Below are 21406 nucleotides of genomic sequence, written 5' to 3'. Positions count from 1 at the left end.
GCTTCATAAAATGGGTTGAGAGGAATACCCTCCTTTTTTGTGTTTTGAGAATAATTTGAGTAAGACTGGTGTTATTTCTCCCTTGCATGTTTGAAAGAGTTCACCAGTAAACTTACCTGGGTCTGGACTTTGTGGAAAGGTCTTTAATAACAGATTCATTTAAAATTTTAAAAAGTTTTGCAGTTATTCAGATTTCTACATTATTTTTCATTTTCAAAGGATGTCTATTTCATCTGTTTCTGTAAGATCAATAGTAATATCCCCTCTTTCATTCTGACTTTAATAATTTGAGTCTTCCCTCTCTTTCTCTTGATCAGTGTAGCTAGAAGTTTGCCAATTTTGCTAATCTTTCCAAAGAATCAACTTCTACTTTTGACATTTTGTATTGATTTTTGTTCGCTGTTTTACTTCTGCTTTATGTTTTATTACTCCCTTCCTTCTCCTTGCTTTGAGTCTAGTTTGTTCTTCTTTTCTGTTTCTTTAAAGCTGTCAAGTTAGGCTGTTGATTTGCAATCTGTCTTCTCTTCTAATATATGCAATTACTGCCGTAAGTCTCCCTCTGAGTAGTACTTTGACTGCATCCCACAAACTTTGGGTAATTTCATTTTGGTGATTTCACTTTCATTGAAATTGAACATGAGTACTGTGAAATAATTTACTGAAATTATTTCAATAAATAATTTCATTGATTACTTCATTTTGTAACTTCATTTTAATAATATTTAGTTCAGAATATTTTTAAATTTTTTCTTGAGACTTCTTCTGTGATCCATGTGTTATTTAGAAGTGTGTTCTGTTTTTAATTTTTTCTTGGAGTATGGTTGCTTTACAATGTTGTGTTAGCCTGCACTGCACAACAAAATGAATCAGCCATACACATACAGATATCCCCTCCCTTTTGGACTTCCCTCCCATTTAGGTTACCACAGTGCATTAGGTAGAGTTCCCTGTGCTATATAGTATGTTCCCATCAGTTGTCTATTTTATACATAGTATCAATAATGTATATATGTCGATCCCAGTCTCCCAATTCCTCCCACCCCACCCCTTTCCCCCTTGGTATCCATACATTTGTGATCCATGTGTTATTTAGAAGTGTGTTGTTTAGTCTCCAAATATTTGGGGATTTTTTAGATATCTTTCTGTTATTGATTTCTAATATAATTACTTTGTGATCTAAGAACATGCCTTGCATGATTTCAGTTTTTAAACATAAAGTGTGTTTTATGGCCCAGATCATGGTTTATATTAGTGAATGTTCCATGTGAGCTGGAGAAGAATGTGTATTCTGCTGTTGTTGGATGGAGTATTTTCTCTCGTTGTTGACTATCTGGGATTTTTATGTAATGTGTATCTTATCAGGTAAATAAATATATTTATATCTAAAAGTAAAAGTGAAGAGCTTCCAATGAATATTTATGCAACACAGTACTCATATTCAAAACAAAATGCATAGGTCTCCAAACTAATTGTTGCTGACATGCAGAGAACATAACACAGTGACCATTATGTGTCTCTGGACAACTCTTTCAACAGCAGTTACTGTCAGTCTTAGCTAAGGATCCATTGTCAGCTCTGTGCTACTGATACCCTCTCTCTCTTTTCTTTTCCATCCCTGGCACACTATGTAAATAATGGTCCCTTATTTCAAGGAAATGTAAAAATGCTCCCTTCATAGAAATTACTAAAAATGATTTTGCTGTTTTTATGATAGAATAATATATTATGATACTGGCAATGCCTTAATTTGGTTAACAATTAGACTAATTGACAAATATCTTTAAAGATATAGATGTAAATCTATATCTTTTTTTAAAATTTATTTACTTATTTTGTCTGCGTTGGGTCTTCGTTGCTGCGCGCAGGCGTTCTCTAGTTGCGGCGAGCTACTCCTCGTTGCAGTGCACGGGCTTTTCACTGCGGTGGCCTCTCTTGTCGCGGAGCACAGGCTCTAGACGCGTGGGCTTCAGTAGTTGTGGCACGTGGGCTCAGTAGTTGTGGCTCGTAGGCTCTAGAGCGCAGGCTCACTAGTTGTGGCGCACGGGCTTAGTTGCTCCATGGCATGTGGGATCTTCCCAGACCAGGGCTCAAACCCATTTGCCTTGCATTGGCAGGTGGATTCTTAACTACTGCACCACCAGGGAAGTCCCGTAAGTCCCTGTATCTTTAAAGGTATAGATATTTAGCTTTATGATAAAGAGTGAGTGGAGCAATTATAATAAATTTAGCTCATACTTGCTTTTGTGTCTCAAATATACTGTGGTATGTCCTTATTCACTGAAGCAAAAAGTGATAAGATCCTAAAACTTAGTCTTTTTTTTTTCTTCTTTTTACCATTACTTGCTACTAATCTGGCCCTGTAATTCTTTATGTTCTTCCTTTTTCCTCCCCTTTTCTCCCTCTGTCTGTTCTCAGCTTCAGTTTTGTAAACTCTTGTGCGTCCTTAGGGGGAAAAATTAGGCTTGTATTCCCTTTATGGAGGAAGCCATTGAGTTGGGTCTTTCCTTGCTGTTCATTTTCAGTATAATATTGGCTTCCTGTTACTCCCAGTCTGTCCCTAGACATGGATTCCTCTAGGAGTGTGCTGGCATTCTGGCTGCCTACCCAGCTCCTGCTTCCATTACTTGCTCCTAGAGGGTGTGTGTAATGAATGACTGTGATTTCTCTTTGTGTTTTAGCCTGAAAGAATAGACCCAAGTGCGTCACGACAAGGATATGACGTCCGCTCTGATGTCTGGAGTTTGGGGATCACATTGGTATGTTCGTGTTCACTCAACCTTGTCGTTGTCGTGTTATAAGACATTTAGAGATAAAAGAAAATTTAACCATAACCAGTCTTTCACCACTCATAACATATCTGGTCTCTTCTAGTCTTTGATTTTATATACCTATTTCTCCCTGCCCACCAAGTGTAGAAAAACAAGTTTTTATCTTAAAACTCAAGCTAGAGTTGATTATTTCCCTTGTGGTTTTGTGAAGCGCCTAGGACTCTTTAATGTAGTGACCCTGGATCTCTTGGCCACAGATACTAGGAGTCAGAACTGCGCTCAGAGCAGGAACAGGGAGGCCAGCTCACCTGCGGTCAGTGCAGCAGTGCAGCTGCATCCCCATCTCAAGCAGGAGTCTTATGTCCAGTAATACTGTGGACAGAGTGTGTATTAGGTGCACATACTTATATGTATGAAGGTAGTTATATACTACTTGGAATCTTCTATTCACCGAATAGAAAAGTCACACATGCTGAAAGTAATTCCATTGTTGAAGGACAAGAACCACCGAGGTGACAATTCTCAGTGAAAGTTCTGCCTTAGAACAACACTGACCGAGAATAGTAAGAAGACTACTTAGTTTGTAACTAACAAGCACGATGAAATAAACTGTCTCACCTGTGGACTGTATTGAAATTTTGGTTCTATTTTAAAAATAGATTTATTTGCTGATTTCCTTACCACCAAAATTTGTTTTGAAGTTTTAGATTTATTTTCTTGTGCTTGCTGTTTTACCAGGGCTGAATGGCATTTTTCTGATCTCAGACAGAGCAGCTTCTTCCACATTGGATGTGAATTTTCCATCAGTATAGGTGGGGCTGTGTCCTGTTTGGTAGGCAACCCAAAACTTTTCCTCCCATCTTCAGTAAGACCCCAGAGCCCCGAGACACCAGGTTCAGAGCAGTGAACTTTTCCTGTAGCTTATTAAATAATCTCCATTTGTTTATTGGCATTATATGGTACTCAGATCCTCTTCCTGAGGATCACACACCCTTGTGAGCTGTCCTTGGTGAGTCACTGTGCCACACCTAATGAATTCTCCGTCTAGAGACATGAAGGCTGGCAGCTCAGCTCTGCACAAGACTCCATCTGGTTTCCCTTGTGAGCAGACATGGGAGACACCTCGTGGAGTCTTTTCTCAGCGTGAAGCCACTAACCAAAGGGGATTCCTTCCCAGTTAGTCAGGAGAGAGCACAGAACTTGGGAATCTTTTAGGTCTGGTGACTGACTGGAGCAAGACTTACAGCTACCAGCTGAGACAACTGTTTGCATATAAGGGATAGTCACGATTCAGAAATACCTATCTATGTCCAAGCCAGTTATGCTTAAAAAGCAAGTTTTTACTTTATTGTAAAAACAAAATTTTGTTCTGTGAAAGGTTTTAACATAGCAATTTTTTTAGCAATTTCCTTTAGTACCTCTGGCTAAACTTTGTTTAAAAGCAAGACGTTCAGTACTTATAATTGCTTTTTAATTTTTCATAGAGACATTATTTTCATATAATTTTTAAAAAATTATGAGATGTGTGAAATTAACTTCTAAGATCCTAAGTCTTTCACCTTATGATGTTGTATCCTACTGTTTCCTTCTCTTATTAAAACCTGTTCTCAAGAATGAATCTAATGAAGCAATTCCCATTGCTGTGGGTAATCAAGGAGGTTTACTTCTTCCCAAGCGTTTGTATTTTTATCAAAAAGAAACCTCAACCAAAGGAGTGGATTTGCGCGTGTGTGTGCGCGTGCCCACCTGCCTGCTTTCCCACAGGCGCATGTACAAGTGGAGACGGTGCTGAGCTGGAGGAGGCCTCCTCTGGGGAAGAAAGCCCTCCCGTACCAGCTTCCTGTTGGAGGACGGCTTTATGATTGCTTGCTCACCTTCCTTTCATTGTGCAAACTGGTACTTCAATACTTGACTAAACTGACAAAATCAAATCTCAGTGGAAGAAGCTCCAAAACTGTCTTCTCAGATAGTGCTCTGTCTGTCATGTGCCATCATCTCTGATAAGTTTGGGGTCGCCTGTCAGTGCGTGTAAAATGGGGTTCATTTAGGCCATGCTGCAGATTTAAACCTAGTTCTTGGAAAAAGCACAATTTCTAGGTTTCCATTGTCCTCAGAACAGAGTGGGAGAAAGATGAGAATACAGTTCACAAATGTTTGACCTGTGGCAGATATGGACGTACTATCTTGATTTCTAAGTATCCCTTCCACTTAGCCATAATAATTCTGAAGATTGCACCTCAGCCTGATCTTGATTTGAGTCAAGGCTTTTTCAAGAGTTTTGCTTGGAGTTTAGATTTACAATGTGGCCTTTCCAGTGAGGAGTAATAAGTACTGGATTAATAAGTAATGCCCAGTGTATTTTGCTTTTTCCTCTGTGTTCTCTTTAGTACGAATTGGCCACAGGCCGATTTCCTTATCCAAAGTGGAATAGTGTGTTTGATCAACTAACACAAGTTGTGAAAGGAGACCCACCACAGTTGAGTAATTCTGAGGAAAGGGAATTTTCCCCAAGTTTCATCAACTTTGTCAACTTGTGGTGAGTATTTGATTTATGAATGCTCAGAGATATACGGTGAGAGGACAGTGAGGTAATTACTTAATCTTAGCAACATTGGTACTTTATACTGGGGAAGGGGAGCCTTCTTCATATCGCTCTGTCTTCTCAGCTGGGACTCTGGATCGCATGGCTACATGGAAGGCTCCAGCTAGCCTGGAGAGGCATCACTCTCTTATTCTGCTACTCAGGTACTGATGAAAAACAGATGTGGGTGGTGGAGAAGCTGCTGCCTCCAGATTTCTAGTACCTTGTACAAGAAATACAGCCTAGGTGAGACTGATCATCTTATTCTGATGTGGTTCTAACAATGAAATTGTACCAGAATCACTTGGAAGCTTTTACTAAGTTAAGATCCTGCCAGATCAGACTTTCAGGGGTGGCTCTCTGCTCTGACCTGACACGTAACCCAGCTGGGTGTATGTAGTAGTGTCAGGCCCAAAGCTCAGTCGGTAGAACCATATACTGGCTCACAGAGACCTTATCCCAAGGAACCTTATTCCAATAAGGTTCCTTATTCTAGGAACCCCACGCCTGATATTGTTCACTCCCCTTTTTACAGGTGTGTATGTGTTTGTAGCATGTAAGAATAAATATACACTGATATGGCAACAGGACAGTCGTGCCTTGTTATCTAAATTTTAAATAAAACCTGTTTTGTTATCATTTGAATATTTTTGATAATTATTCTGTTTATCCAACATGATTTAAAAGTAAGATATATTTATGAGCAAAAAGCCAGAGCATTTTGTATATTCTTCTTTTCATTCTTGAAAATGCTTTTCTTTTTCTTAATTTTTTTCTTTCCAGGAATGCTGTTTTCTCTCTACTCTTTTAGGTCCTATAAGACTAAGACTTAATGTTTCACGGTCTAGCATTGCCCTCTTTTTGAATATGTAGAAAACATTTGTTTGATTCCAGTTTTCAAGTCCCTTTCATCTTCTCTAACCAAATTCTACTTTTGTGTTGGTTTTCAGAGGGGAGAAGAATACCTCAAGATTTTTAGATAGAAGAGGGCCATAAGGATGACTCAAATTGGCTGCTTTTTCCTTTTAAAAAACAATCTACTTTTACCAGTTTGCACACATATATACAGTATATAATTGCAAAATGTGATCATTTTATATATTCCACTTTAATGAAATACTTGGTTAAAAGAATCTGTGTGAGTCATGAGCATAATATCTAAAATAATCACCTGGGAACACTCCACTAGGATTGCTTTCTTCTTAATTCCTGATCTCTCTATTGGTTTTGTTTTATATATATATATATATGTATATATATTTTTATATTTATATTTACTTTTTATTTCTGTATCCCGTGGTGCAAATTCTCTCCCATAAATAATGGTTATAGACTTGAATCTCACGTTGTTTTCCCTGAGTAGGTATGTAGTTCCATCTCATTCCAGATCATTAAGGTCTTACAGTTGAAGTATTATCTGTTTTTGTGATATGCTCATATCAGCTCTCCACATTTGTCCATTCTCCCTTCTACTGTCCCTGAGCATTTTCTGTTATCTAACCTGGATCATTCGGATTCCTATTTGGTTTCCTCATAATCCAATACCACCTTGTTCCAAGCCATTTTCCTTCTTTTTGTCACAGCTGTATTTTTTTATGATGCATGTCTATCCAATCATTACTTCTTGTTGAAAACTGTTTAGAACGTGCGTTCTTAATGGAGTGCTGTCACCCCCAAGGGACAAAAATTTGTTCAGGAGAGCCAGAAAATCTTGCATAGTATAATGGTTTGTAGCAGATATGCAGTATTTAACTTTCATGGGAAGAGAGGGTAATAATGAAAAAATGATCAAGAAACATGAAGTCTAATGCTAAGAAAAGCAACAAATGAAAACCTACCATATAGCTCAAGGAACTCTACCCAGTGCTCTGTGGTGACCTAAATGGGAAGGAAATCCAAAAAAGAGGGGATAAATATATACATATAGCTGATTCACTTTGCTGTACAGTAGAAACTAACACAACATTATAAAGCAACTATACTCCAATAAAAATTAATTTAAAATAAAAAGAAAGAAAAGCAACAGACTAGAACATAAAGCTGCTTTTAATGGAGATGAGATTATGGAATAGTCTAAAATACACTTAAAATAAGTATATTTAAGATGCCCAAGGAAGTAAAGGTATAAGTTTCATTAAAACTGAGGAAGAAGTAAACAGAAATGAAACAGTTGGATATGAAAACTAATTAATTAGAAGGCTTGGAAATGAAAAAACATAGCTATCGATACAAAGATACAACAGATGTGATGGAAACACTTGAAGACAGAGTTGGGGAACTGGAAGATGGACTTGAAGGGTTTCCCCAGCATGATGTAGACTAATAATATGTATGAAAGAAAATAGTTAAAAATCAGTGAGAAGAGAATGAGTAATTCTAAGATGTATATAATGGAAATGAAAAACAAATCTGAAAGTGGAGAAACAATATTTAAGGATATCATAGTGGAAAAGATTTGAGAATTGATCTAGGTTAGGTGCTCAGATTTCAGTTAAAGTTTGTATCACGTAGGATAAATAAAGGTAAATTTATACGAAAATTCACTGAAGCAAAATTGCAGAACAATGATAAAGTAAGAGTTGGCCGGAGGAGAACTTAGAGTACCTGCAAGAATGAATGAATCAGACTGACAGCAGACTCGTCATCAGCAGCACTAGTTGCCAGAAAACAGTAGAGTCATAGCTCCAGAGTGCTGAGGAAAAATAATTGTCAACCTCATCCTGAAGTTTTATACATGGGCACTCAATTATCATTCAAAATAAGGAGGAAGTATAGATTTTTTTTTTCCAGGAAGGGAAAGCCTGAGAGTTTACCATTCATAGGTGGTTTTGAAAAGATATATTTGACCAAGAAGAAAAGTAAGCCCAGCAAAAGGGTGTTGCAGGTTGGTTCCCTGGAAAGCAGGCTTTGGGGACAGTAATAAGTGTACAGGAAGTTGGTTAAGTGGTAGGTAGTGATCTTTGGGTCAACAAACAGCAAAGGGAGGGAAAGCAGGGCTAGGCAGAAAGGGGAGTTGGGCTGCAGTGCAGCCTCAGCCAAAGCCTCCACCAGCCCTGTAGGAAGCTGTGAAGCTGGGCTGGCCCTCCAAGGTTGACTCGTACGGGAAGAGGGTCTTGGATTTTTATGCCCCTTTGTGGATCAGTCATTAGATACAGGCTGGCGCCAGAAAGCCAGGGTGGCTCTCTTCAACTGATGCCATCCCTTAGAAGCCACAACCGAGGGCTGCCTGCTGGCAGCCCTCCCGGCAGTGGAGGAGTAAGTCCTTCTTACTTAGCATCTGTGTAGCACAGTGAGGCGTCCACTACAGAAGGTGCAGTTGTGAAGAACAGCACTGAGTTTAGATATAGGGGACCTCTATTGCCCAGATTCACGTCTGATACTAAAAAAATGAATGTAATTGAGGTTGGAGGAGAGTGGTGATTAAGGTACGGTCCAAGATAGATCAGGAAAATACAAACAAAATGAAAGCACTTCTGGCAACATTAATTAGACAAGGTAGAATTCAAGGGGAAAATGTCAGGAGGGCAGAGGTTTTTAATATATCAGTATAGTCGTTAGTGAAGTTGTACTACTGTAAACTTTTGGAACAAAGAACACAGGATTAAGATACAGAGTGCAAAAATGTTTTAGTTCTAAGGATAAGTTTATAAAATTCATATGTAGTTTATCTCCCAGACTTGCTGGATTACAAGTTTCTCTTAGGGTAGTGTCTGTATATATGTGTATATATTTAGAAACACACAGGCATACAGACATATACACTTACAATTTTATACTTATACATGCATTCATACATTTAACTACATAGTATTCTAACATGTAGCTATGCCATGATTTATCCAATTTTCACCAGTTAACTTGTTTCTAATTTTTCACTAATGCTCCTACATTGAATATCTTAAGGATAAATCCTTAGATTGTAGATTGCCTAATTTTTTGTGTGTTTTTTATGTTTGGCAGGTTGTCTGCTTTGTGACTTTGTATCTGAAGGGAAAAAAACCTACTTATTTGATTGTAATACTTTGTTTGTGAAAATAAAAGTACTTGGGTAGCTGTGTGTCCATTTTAACGATGTTAATTTTTGTGTTATTTTAGCCTTACCAAGGATGAATCCAAAAGGCCAAAGTATAAAGAACTTCTGGTGAGTCTGAGACTTTGGGAACTGGAGATATCTCCTCACTCCTGAATCCTCCGGCATGCTGGTTCACTAAGCAAGCAGCCGGCCTCTCTGTCATAGACTGCTTGACCTTAATGAGTGTTGTTAAAGAATGTTTTAAAGCAAAGAGATTTGGAAAGAGAAAATTTGTAGGTCTAGTTTTCCTACTAATTTACTAGCTAGATTCTCATGGAAAACTTTGGCCTTTACATGTTATTAAAGCTACCCGAAGGAGTTTGAACATTCACTCTGAGGAGCCGTTTCCACCGCGTGGTCTGTGTGTGTAACACGGCCATAGGAATTTACTGTGCTTATCCTGCCTTTATTAAAAGCTCTCACACAAACTGACATCCTATGGCCAATTCTCATTTCTTTGAAAGTTCTCACCCTTCCGTGGAACTCGGACTTTTTAAGCAGTCTACCGGATCTGGCCTTGGTCTTGGCAGTGAAGAAAGTCCTGTGACGTAATAATGTGGGAATATTTTAGGAAAAGACCCACTTGTCACACTAGCTTCTGGTTCTCCAAGGATGTTAGGTAGAACTCCAGTCAACCCCAGCACTGACTCAACGTATTTGGTCAGTGTACTTAGCAAAGCTATGAAAGAAAAATATCACTGGGGGTGGAGGACGAAAAAGTGAGTTTGCAAGGCAGATACAGAGCCATAGGCTTTGGAGAGCACAGCGCACAAGCTCAGGGGAGAAGTTTCCATTGTGCCTCTTTTGGAGTGGGGGTCAGAAGGGTCGAAACTGAAACCTTTTTGTAAGGTCCTTCTGCTACATGTGGGGAGATACGGGAGGTTGGAGTTTATGCCTGTGTCCCACGAGGAATAGCGACCGGGATTCATGCAGTTCTTCTTGGCTCTCAGATGGCGGCGGAGGCTCCAGCTATGCTTTGTGCTGAGGAACGTACTGTCCTGGTACACAGATAAGCTTGCAGACCTCACAGCCAGGGCGGTTCCTCCAGAGCCTGACACCCTGCATCGCATCTCAGCGGCTCACACCCATTAACACGTCTGCGTGGAGTGCAGACTGTGCTTGCCTTGCTACAGTCATTTACAGCTCGACCTGGCCGGAGCCTGCAGTTCTGTGCTGTGTCGAAACTGGGAAAAGTTCCGTGTGAGCTCTGATGCGAATATTGATCACTTTTCTTTTCTTTTTCTGTTTTTCAATATTCTTGCAGAAACATCCCTTTATTTTGATGTATGAAGAGCGCGCTGTCGAGGTCGCATGCTATGTTTGTAAAATCCTGGATCAAATGCCAGCTACTCCCAGCTCTCCCATGTATGTCGACTGACATTGCTGCTACGTCAGACTCTAGGCAAAAGGGCTGAGAGGAAGCAAGACGTAAAGAATCTTCATCCCGTACCACAGTGTTTTTATTGCTCGCCCAGACACCATGTGCAATAAGATTGGTGTTCGTTTCCATCATGTCTGTATACTCTCGTCACCTAGAACGTGCATCCCTGTAATACCTGAGCGATCACACAGTGTTTAGTGCCGGTCAGAGAGACCTCATCCTGCTCTTTCGTGATGGACGTATTCATGAAATGTGGAAGTTAGTATGATCAGTTTGTTGACCGTGATTAGATCACATCTTAAATTCATTTCTAGACTCGAAACCTGGAGACGCAGCTACTGGAATGGTGTTTTGTTAGACTTCCAAATACTGGAAGGATGCGGTGATGGATGCGCTGTGTCTGAACACAGACTCGGGCTGGAGTGAGAAGAGCGGGCACAGCCAACGAGACACATTGCCTTCTGGAGCTGGGAGACGGAGGAGGGATTTACTGTCTTCACCAAGTGCAATAGATTTACTGATGTGACATTCTGTTGCTTTACAGCCACCGTCGATGTCTGGGGATGGATGTACTTAGCCAAATTCCTTCCCTGTTTGAGATATCATGTTAAATCAGAGGGAATTTATCTTTACCAAAAACCACATTGCGTTCAGAGAGGTGAACGTTAAAAGATTGAGACAGGACAGAACGTGTTCTTTTCTCCTTCCCCAGTCCTCTGCTCTTCACGGGGGAGACTCAGGAGTCTGCCACTTGTCAGAGAAGGTGCTGATCCTAAGAATTTTCATTCTCAGAATTCGGTGTGCTGCCAACTGGATGTTCCACCTGCCACAGACCACCTGGACTGGAAGAAGAAAAAAGTATGGAGGGCAAAGTTTACAGATGTTTTTAATCCTAGAATCTTATCTGGAACAACTTGTAGCAGCTATATATTTCCCCTTGGTCCCAAGCCTGATACTTTAGCCATCGTAACTCACTAACAGGGAGAAGTAGCTGGTAGCAATGTGCCTTGACTGATTAGATAAAGATTTCTTCTAGGCAGCAAAAGACCAAATCTCAGTTGTTCGACATCACTGGCCCAGGTCTTCAGCTTCTGCATCTCTTTACCCACCTGTGTGGTCTATTGCCACTGTGTGACTTTTGCTTAATCCAATATTTCGCCTTTTTCTCCTATATCAGAAACATTTATAATTACCAAGGATGTTCCTTACCAAGGATTTTTAGCCCCCAGTCTCTCACATGCTCTACCGTTTAAAAGGCTGAGAAGCGTGGGGCCCAGCTGATGTGGTAGGTGATGAAGGAGCATCTTTTCTAGAGATACCGCTTGACCAGAGGAGGATGGGAAACGGCAGTCTCTTAGGTGAGATCATCACCTGCGAGAATCTCTAGCAGATCACCACCATTTCTTGGAATTGGGAGTCTACAAAAACACAAAAACCAAAAAAAACCCCGAAGAACCCCAGAATAGTTCTAAGAGGCCATTTAAATCTGCCATCTTCTGCTGTCCTTCCTCCATTAGCCATGGGCCGGATCTCCGTGGTTTCACTCTGGCCTCCCTGGCCCCGAGCGTTTGTGTGACAGTCGATCAGGCAGCACCGTGAGTGGCTCACGCACACTGGAGTAGAAAGCTGCCGTGGTCTGAGACGCAGATGGGGCTGCGACGGAACCAACTGGTGGTAGGTGTTGCTGTGTCTCCTCCCAGGTGACGGTCACAAACACTTCTCAACAATAAAGGGAGAATGGTGCTGTTTACAGTTACATCCCTGTAAATTTCAGAATTCACCCATGGTTTATCGCTTTGGTCCACTTGCCTGGTTTTCCTGTTTTCTCCCCCATGGCACCTGAAGCCCAGGCTTCCCAGTGCTCTACAGGAGGCCCTGCAGTGTCTGCCTCTGACCACACCAAGCCATCATCCTCCACCGTTCCCGGGGACTCCAGAGGAATCTGCATCTCTGCTGTCAGCCTTCTGTCTGGCTCAGCATAGGGTCACTTTGCCATATACCAATGGAGATAGAAGCAATTCTGACTGTCCAGGAGCTAATCTGACCGTTCTGTTGTGTGGATGACCACATAAAAAGGCAATTTTAGTGTATTAATCATAGATTATTATAAACTATAAACTTAAGGGCAAGGAGTTTATTACAATGTATCTTTATTAAAACAAAAGGGTGTATAGTGTTCACAAACTGTGAAAATAGTATAAGAACTGTACATTGTGAGCTCTGGTTATTTTTCTCTTGTACCATAGAAAAATGTATAAAAATTATCAAAAAGCTAATGTGCAGGGATATTGCCTTATTTGTCTGTAAAAATGGAGCTCAGTAACATAACTGCTTCTTGGAGCTTTGGAATATTTTATCCTGTATTCTTGTTTGAATTCTTCCTCTATTTAAGATATATACATGGAATCGAAGTGTTTATGTAATAGTTCTATCCTTTTGCCTGCAGGTCAGTTGTAATAAATCTAGGATGTGATGATGACTTTGTAATTTGATTTTCTGAAGTCAGACCCTGAGAGGGGAAAATCAAGTCAATTCCATTAAATTATCTGTGCATTTCACATTGGGGAAAATTCTCTTCTTCTGGAAGTGTGTATGGCTTCTTTCTTTTTGTCCCCCCTTCTTCTGGTTGCTGTTTCTCTGCTTATTCTTCTTGGAAAAAATCTTTGCTTTCTGTTTGAGCGGGCGTGATGATGGGGTCAGTTCAGATTTGTTTCTTTGTTAGTTGCCCTGGCCTGACCCAGCATTTATTACTGCTGAAGGAGGAGGGTGCCGTGTCATGGTGGAGAGACAGCCTGTAAGAACGCGGCCTGTCTCGGCCCGACATCTGGCTGCCAGCCCTGCTTTCTGCTCCCAGTCCTGTGGCTGCTGGGCAGGCATCAGGTGTCAGCTCATGCATTCATTCACGGCTACTCGAGAGAGGAGGAGGTAGGAGGGAGATTGTTGGGTCAAAGCCCTGCCGAGGTCAGACCTGGGAGGTTTATGGATGGAGGACAGTGGAAATGAGCAAAAAGCCATAGAGGCCTGGGAACTACCACAGAGAAGACCCTGGAGCTCCAGCCCCAGGGCTGACCTGTTGTGCTCCTACCTGTCGCTCATTGAGGACATCCTGACTCATTGAACGTAGACTAACTAATCCAGCACCTTTCCCTTTTCCTGTGCCTGCTGCTAACCTGATCTTGGAGGCAGAGACACCATTACAGAAGCAGGTGTGGTAGGTATCGAGCATTGTCCAAGGAAGGGTGTGGCCAGAGGCATCCTGGCCCCTCTGGCTGAGCCTTATCTGCTGGGAAACGGAGACCCTGTGGAGTTTCCAGATCCCAGCTGAGCACCAGCTGTGCGCAAGACAGAGTGTCGTAGGTGAACTGTGTACTCCGTGCTTCGTGGACACTACCTATGTTTGCTAACCTCAGCTTATCCTGACTGTAGCCTTCTGGAGTCAGGTGGTAGAGGCCCTTTTTAGAGATTAGAAAAAAAACAAGGCTCAGAGAAGTGAAGTTCTGGCTCTGATAACGGGGAGGGGGGGAGAGCTGAGATTCACATCCAACACTTACCGTAAGAAATTACATTAATTAAAACACGGCCATCGGGCTTCCCTGGTGGCGCAGTGGTTGAGAGTCCGCCTGCCAATGCAGGGGACGCGGGTTCGTGCCCCGGTCTGGGAGGATCCCACGTGCCGCGGAGCGGCTGGGCCCGTGGGCCATGGCCGCTGAGCCTGCGCGTCCGGAGCCTGTGCTCCGCAACGGGAGAGGCCACAACAGTGAGAGGCCCGCGTACGGCAAAAAACAACAAAAAAACACGGCCATCAAGAACGTGTTGAGCTGAGTGCCGGGAGGTTGAACTATGCGGATAACTCCACTCAAAAGCCTTACCAAGGCCTGCTTTGCTGTCTTGAAGCCCGAGGTTCTGGGGCCACACTGGGGCTTAGTGACCCCTGTGAAGGCAGCTGTGTAGAAGGTAGTTACTTAGAACCAACCAGAGAACTCTAGGTCCTAATTCTTCAGCGCAACATCTGAGAATTCAGTGTAGAAGCCTTGAGGTCCCCATCAACGTGATGACGTAATGTTGCAGTCACTGAGGCAGGAAAAGGCCTTGAGGTGGCTCCTTTAGTATTAAAATGCCCTTTCACTTTTTTTTTTTTTCTTTTTTTTCTTTTTCGGTACGCGGGCCTCTCACTATTGTGGCCTCTCCTGTTGCAGAGCACAGGCTCTGGACGCTCAGGCTCAGCCGCCCCACGGCATGTGGGATCTTCCCAGACCGGGGCACGAACCCGTATCCCCTGCATCGGCAGGCGGATTCTCATCCACTGCGCCACCAGGGAAGCCCTCCCTTTCACTTCTTGATTCCATCCATCTGTCTTAGCTGCAGGAGGAGATTAGGGATGCATGAAGTCTTGAAAGTGCCCAGATGCTGGCTGCCCGTCTTAGAGGTGCAGAGGTGCTTTGTGTCCCCAGCTCTTAGCCAGAGCTGTATGCTCCAGTCACATCCACAGCATCTGTGCTTGTTACTTGAGATGCAAGGGGTAAAGAACCTAAAAACCGTTGGTCTTGACCTTGTTGGCTCCCTTAAATACCTTGTTAACGGGTTTGAGGGAAAATCCAATCAGCAATGGATGGCTTCCTTCTGAGGGTCCACTGTAAGACAGGTGTCCTGGAAAGTTGGTATGAGACCATGTAGTGTAAGGAATGTCTATAGTCTGTGAAACATCAGCTTCCATTATCTTCTGGGGATTTACTACAGACTAAAGTGATGTACTGTTTGGTCTTCTCCATCTTTCAGGTAAATGAATATCCAGGAATTGTCATCTCAAACCTTGAAATCATCATATGGGTTAATAATTCAATATCCGCAATAACAAATTTTTTTCTGATGATATGCCAAAGTGTATTTATATTTCTTAAATGTAAAATGTGATTCTGCTCTTTAAAATTGTCAATCCATGAATAGCATAGCGTAAAGTCAAAACTGAGTCATCATAATGTGTAATGAGTCAAATTTCTATCTGCATGTGAAATTTCTCTATACACATTTTGCTGAAGAACTGTGAGATAGGACTTCTAGTTTTTCATAGCACTTACTGATTTAATATGAAGACAACTCTTTGAGGTCAAAAGGGTATTGTTTCCTCAATCTTACAGGGTACCAGTCTTAAATAGGTAAGTCGCTTAAGTCATAATCATACAGGGAATTGTACATCATGCCAAGCAAGGAAGGACTTTATCTCATAAGTGCTGGAGAACCAGATGAGATTTTAAGCAAGCAAGTGGTTTGATGTGTTTTGTACTTTGGAAAAATCATGTCAGTGACTATGTACGCTGGAATGGAAGTGGGGACATCTAAGACCAATTAAGAAACTTGGAATATTCTAGGCAAAAGTTGGGGGAGGTGAAGTAGTGGAATGGACAGGAGAGGATTTAAGCGACAGCTTGGGGCGGAATTAGCTGACTGGCTCCTGATGAGGGGAAGAAAGGGGTGGGGTGGGAGCCTGGAAGAAAGTTGTTTTCCGGCTTGAGTGATTAAGGTTTCTGTACAGAATCTGGGTGCCATTCACAACCTTTCACTGTTTACCGAACCTACTCTGCTCTGTTAGGCCTTCTTGGTGCCTAAGCTTGTCCCTTCCATTTGTAATTCTTCCCTTCACTTGTCTTCTGAAAGCACCTGCTTATTCTTTAAGACCTGGGTTAAATGTCACACCCTCTGGGAAGCCTTTCCCAATTCTGTCCTCTGAGCTCTAATCACTTTAAAAAAAAAAAAAATCTCTGTGCAGCATTTAATCATGTTTCGTTAGTTGTCTCTTTCTTTACTCGTTTGTGAGTTATTTGAGGTCAGTCATCTTCGTGGCCCAATGGTATAGTCAGGGTGGCCGTCCTAAATTATAGTGCTTTTCAGTTAAAAAGGACATGTAAGCCTGATTTTTTCACACCTGAAGATAGCATTTCATCCTGTTGAACCTAGATGATTTTTTCCTAGAACAGCGCAAAGTGAATTGGATTTACACGTCTACGGCATATTTCTGCTAAAAGCAAGGAAGTGAACGTGGACTGTAGTTGGCGCACCACACAGTCAATCGTTAGCAGCCCAGTCTTAGGTCCTGTGTGAACAGAAGTAGTCAACTGTCATTAACATGTACTAGTGATGTCTGTTTCTGACAGCTTAAATACCATTAACAGTACTCCTAACTGGAGTAACTACACTGGTAATTACAAAATAAAATTACGTATTTTAAAATGCTTTCCCCAGTTGGCACAAAAGTAAGGAATGTCTGAGGCACCCCCATAAAGAGAAGAAGCAGGAGCTCTTTATCCCAACCTGCTTTCTTCTGTTTCTAGAAAGTAAATCCATTCTCAAAGCATGAAGAGTTGCTTCAGTTGAGGACAGAAAAAAGTGTTAAGAACTTGCTCTGAGCAACTTTTGTTCCTGAAGACGTGAGGGCCTTTTGAAAGTTGTCTAACCAAGTGCTGACAGGTGAGTCTGATGCTGAGAGTTTCTGTTGAACCTTGGTAACCTTGAACTTTTGTGTTTAAAATTATGCAGGGTTCAGGGCTTAGGAAGTAAGGTGTGGTGCCTGCTGCATGTGGGATATCTACTAGGAAATCCTCCAGGAAGGCTGGGACTTCAAAGGGCTATGTACAAAGTATAAAGTGGACAAAGAAGTCTGCCAAGTGGTGGAAGTTGGAATGGAAACATACTTGCCTTCGTCTTGGCACTGGACGCAGGAAAATTTTAAAGATCTCCAAGCATCCATAACCACAAGTCAACTTCCATGTGGGTTCATGGTTTGAATTCACACTACCTCTGTGGTCCAAAAAACCCAAGCAGAGAGTTTAAACAGACCTAGGTTAGTATCGTCCCCAGGTGATTCGCAGAAGCAAATCAAAATCATCTTTGGAGGAACTCTCCTTCAACTCAGGTTCAAAGGAAGGATTACCACACGTAAGGCTCAAAGGAAAATGAATAGCTCACAGTCAAAAATACAAAGACACAAACAAGATGCTGAATGAGAACCAGCAGAGACCACAAGCAGTAACAGGGACTTATCAGATGAAGAATATAAAATAAATGTTTAATATGTTAAAGAAATCAAGTGGGAAGCTTGAAAATATGAGCCCAGGAATAAGAGACTATTAAGTCTATTAAGAAGAAGTGAAAATGATCCAATAAAACTTCTCTAATTGAGCAATGTAGAGATTGAAGTAATAAAGTGAGTGGGGCGTGGAGACGTCTTCCTTCTTCCCCCACCCCACCCACCCAGAATCTATTTTCCTTTCCTTCCTTTTAGCAATAAAAACACGAGTTTTATCTGGGCATATAGTTGCCTAGCTAGTGATTATTTCCCCCCTCACTTTTATTTAGATGATTGGTTATTAACCAATAGGAATATAATGAACACTTGTGAAAATATAAGTTATAACTCTTAACAATAACCTGTATCTAACCACACAGTTTACTTATTATCACATTTCCCTGCTTTTCCTGACACAAGGTAATTAATCCTCCTCCTGAATCCCCGTGGTGGTCATTCACTTGCTTCCCTCTCTATTTTATCTTTTTTCCTCCTTCCCTCCCTCCCTCCCTCCCTCCCTCCCTCCCTTCCTCCCTTCCTGCCTTCCTTCTTTCCTTCCATAGGTAGGTAGGTAGGTAGGTAGGTAGATAGATAGATCAAGCATATTTTTGAGTTTAGGTCTTATATTTTATCGAAAAGTCATGCTGTCTATACTATTGTAGGATTTTTCCTCTTAATACCCTATTACATCCATATTGCATTTTAATTGCTGTATAATATTCCATTGCATTAAAAATGGATTATTCTCCCATTCATGGGCATTTTGGGTATTTCCAGATTTTTCTAGAGTGAACAGTACCACTATGAATATTCTTGTCCATGTGTCCTGCTTCACAAGTGACAAAATTTCCTTTGGGTGCTTGAGTCAAATTGTGGGATCAGAAACCATGCATTGAATGTTCAACTTTAAGAGACAATACCAAACTGTTTTCCAAGTAATTGCACTAATTTACGTCTTTCCCAACATTTGGTATTTCAGACTTAATTTTTTTCCAATTGAAGAAGTTTAAAGGGTATCCTACTGTGACCTTGATATGACTTTCCCTAATCACTAATGATGATATGCCTATATACACACTTATTAGCCAGATAGTTGTCCTCATTCATGTTTCTGCTCAGTTTCTCATTAGGTTATTTATGCTTTATTTATTGATTTTTAAATAAATCAAAGCATAAATTCCATTTGGAATTGATTTTTGTAAATGGTGTGAGGTGGAAATATAATTTCAACTTTTCCATGTGATAATCATTTTTTTCAGCTGCATTTATTAAACAATCATTTCCTTCCATACTGATCAGACATTCTATCATTATCATATAAAAAAGCTTCAAACATGCATGGGATTTTAGGCTTTCAATTTTTTCCCATTGGTCACTTTGTCCCTCCCTCACCAATACCACATTGTCTTTACTACAGCTCCATCATAAACCCTGATATCTGATATCCCCTCTTGCTCTTCTTTTTTAACAGGTGTCTTGCCTGTTCTTGACCTTTCCACCTCTATATACATTTTTTTAAAAAGCTCTATTGAGCTCTAATTCTCATACCATACAAAGAGGAATCAGTACTTCACTCCTCTTTATGGCTAAATAATATTCCATTTATGAGTCTACCACATTTTTTTTTTTTTTTTCTGCTGTACGCGGGCCTCTCACTGCTGTGGCCTCTCCCGTTGCGGAGCACAGGCTCCGGACACACAGGCTCCGCGGCCATGGCTCGCGGGCCCAGCCGCTCCGCGGCATGTGGGATCTTCCGGGATCGGGGCACGAACCCGTGTCCCCTGCATCGGCAGGCGGACTCTCAACCACTGCGCCACCAGGGAAGCCCTAGTCTACCACATTTTGTTTATCCATTTAAAGTGTACAATTCAGTGAGTTTTAGTATATTCACAGATATGTGCAACCATCACCGCAGTCAATTTTAGAACATTTTCACCACCACAAAAACACTGCTACCCTTGAGCTATGACCCCCAACAAACTCCCTCCCTGCCTCAGCCCTAAACAACTGCTAATCTACTTTTAGGTCTCTATGGGGATTCCCTACTCTGGAGTGGAATCACATAACATGTGGACTTTTATGACTGGCTTCTTAGCATATTTTCAGGGTTTATCCAAGTTCATCCAAGTAGCACAGTATCAGTATTTTATTTCTCTTTATGTCTGAATAACAGTCCACTGTACGTGTCTACCACATTTTGTTTATCCACTCATTTGCTGAACGTTTGTGTTGTTTCTGCCTTTCGGCTGTTATGAGTAGTGCTGCTGTAAGTTTTTGTGTGGATGTATTTTCTATTTCTCTTATGCATATACCTACAAGTGGATTTGCTGGGTCATATGGCAAACTCTGTGTAATCATTTGAGAAACTGCCAGACTGTCTTCCAAAACGGCTGCACCATTTCACACCCCCACTGGTGATGTATGAGAATTTCAATTTCTCCACATCCTTTTTATTTCCCCTAAGAGTTTTATGGTTTTAACCTTTTTTTTTGTGTGTGTGTGTGTGTGTGTGGTATGCAGGCCTCTCACTGTTGTGGCCTCTCCCGTTGCGGAGCACAGGCTCTGGACGCGCAGGCTCAGCGGCCATGGCTCACGGGCCCAGCCGCTCCGCGGCATGTGGGATCCTCCCGGACCGGGGCATGAACCCGTATCCCCTGCATTGGCAGGCGGACTCTCAACCACTGCGCCACCAGGGAAGCCCCTGGTTTTAACTTTTATATAGGTCAAATGGTTTTTGACCTATTTCATGTAATCATCACTTATGGTGGGAGGTAAGAGTCCAACTTCATTCTTTTGTGTGTGGCTCTTCAGATGTCCTGGCATCACCTGTTGAAAAGACTATTCTTTCTCCCACTGAATAGACTTGGCACCCAAACTGTTGAAAATCAGTTTGCCATAGATATATAGGTTTATTTCTGGACGCTCAATTTTATTCCATTTTCCTATATGTCTTGTGCCAGTCCCACCCTACTTGATTATCATTGCTTCGTGGCAAGTTTGGAAACTGGGAAGTATGTGCCATCCTACTTTGTTCTTCTTTTTCAGGGTTGTTTGACTATTCTGGATCACTTGAGATTCCATATGGATTCCAGAACCTGCCTTTCAGTTTCTGCAAAGAGGTCAGCTAGGATTCTTACTGGGATTGTGCTGAATCTGTAGATCAGCTTGGGGGTCAGTTTACCATGTTAACAGTGTTATGTCTTCCGACCCATGAACATAGGGTGTTTTTCCATTTATTTAGCTCTTCTTAAATGTTTTTCATCCATGTTGTATAGTTTTCAGGATATAAGATTGACACTTCTTTTGTTAAATTTATTCCTAAGTATTTTTGATGCCATTGTGAACAGAATTGTTTTCTTAATTTCAAATTTAGATTGTTAATGCAAGTGTATAGAAAGACAGTTGATTTTTTTGTGAGATCTTGTATCCTGCAACCTTGCTGAACTCATGTGTTAGTTTTAATAGATTTTTGTAGATTCCTTAGGGTTTTCTATATACAAGGTCATAATCATCTGCAAATAGACATAGTTGCACTTCCTCATTT

At 41.4% G+C, this 21406-nt stretch overlaps 1 protein-coding gene across 3 annotated transcripts in view; it reads left to right on the top strand.

Annotated features, from left to right (window-relative positions):
• The window catches only part of MAP2K4 (mitogen-activated protein kinase kinase 4), a 105688-nt gene extending 92328 nt beyond the window's left edge, over positions 1–13360 (top strand). For 2 of the 3 annotated variants that reach the window (XM_060082085.1, XM_060082086.1), the window contains 4 exons: positions 2679–2756; positions 5156–5304; positions 9445–9490; positions 10686–13360. In XM_060082085.1, the coding sequence (XP_059938068.1) occupies positions 2679–2756; positions 5156–5304; positions 9445–9490; positions 10686–10799 (387 nt within the window). In that variant the 3' untranslated portion in view covers positions 10800–13360. Of the gene's footprint in view, positions 1–2678; positions 2757–5155; positions 5305–5513; positions 5596–9444; positions 9491–10685 lie in introns of those variants that run through there. The other variant, XR_009530409.1, reaches the window with a different exon arrangement.
• The last annotated feature ends 8046 nt before the right edge of the window (positions 13361–21406 follow it).

The sequence above is a fragment of the Mesoplodon densirostris genome, chromosome 18 (assembly GCF_025265405.1).
Source record: "Mesoplodon densirostris isolate mMesDen1 chromosome 18, mMesDen1 primary haplotype, whole genome shotgun sequence".
In the NCBI taxonomy this organism is placed as follows: domain Eukaryota; kingdom Metazoa; phylum Chordata; class Mammalia; order Artiodactyla; family Ziphiidae; genus Mesoplodon; species Mesoplodon densirostris.
Note: the sequence above shows the minus strand (reverse complement) of the source record. Positions and strands in the feature narration are given on the sequence as shown.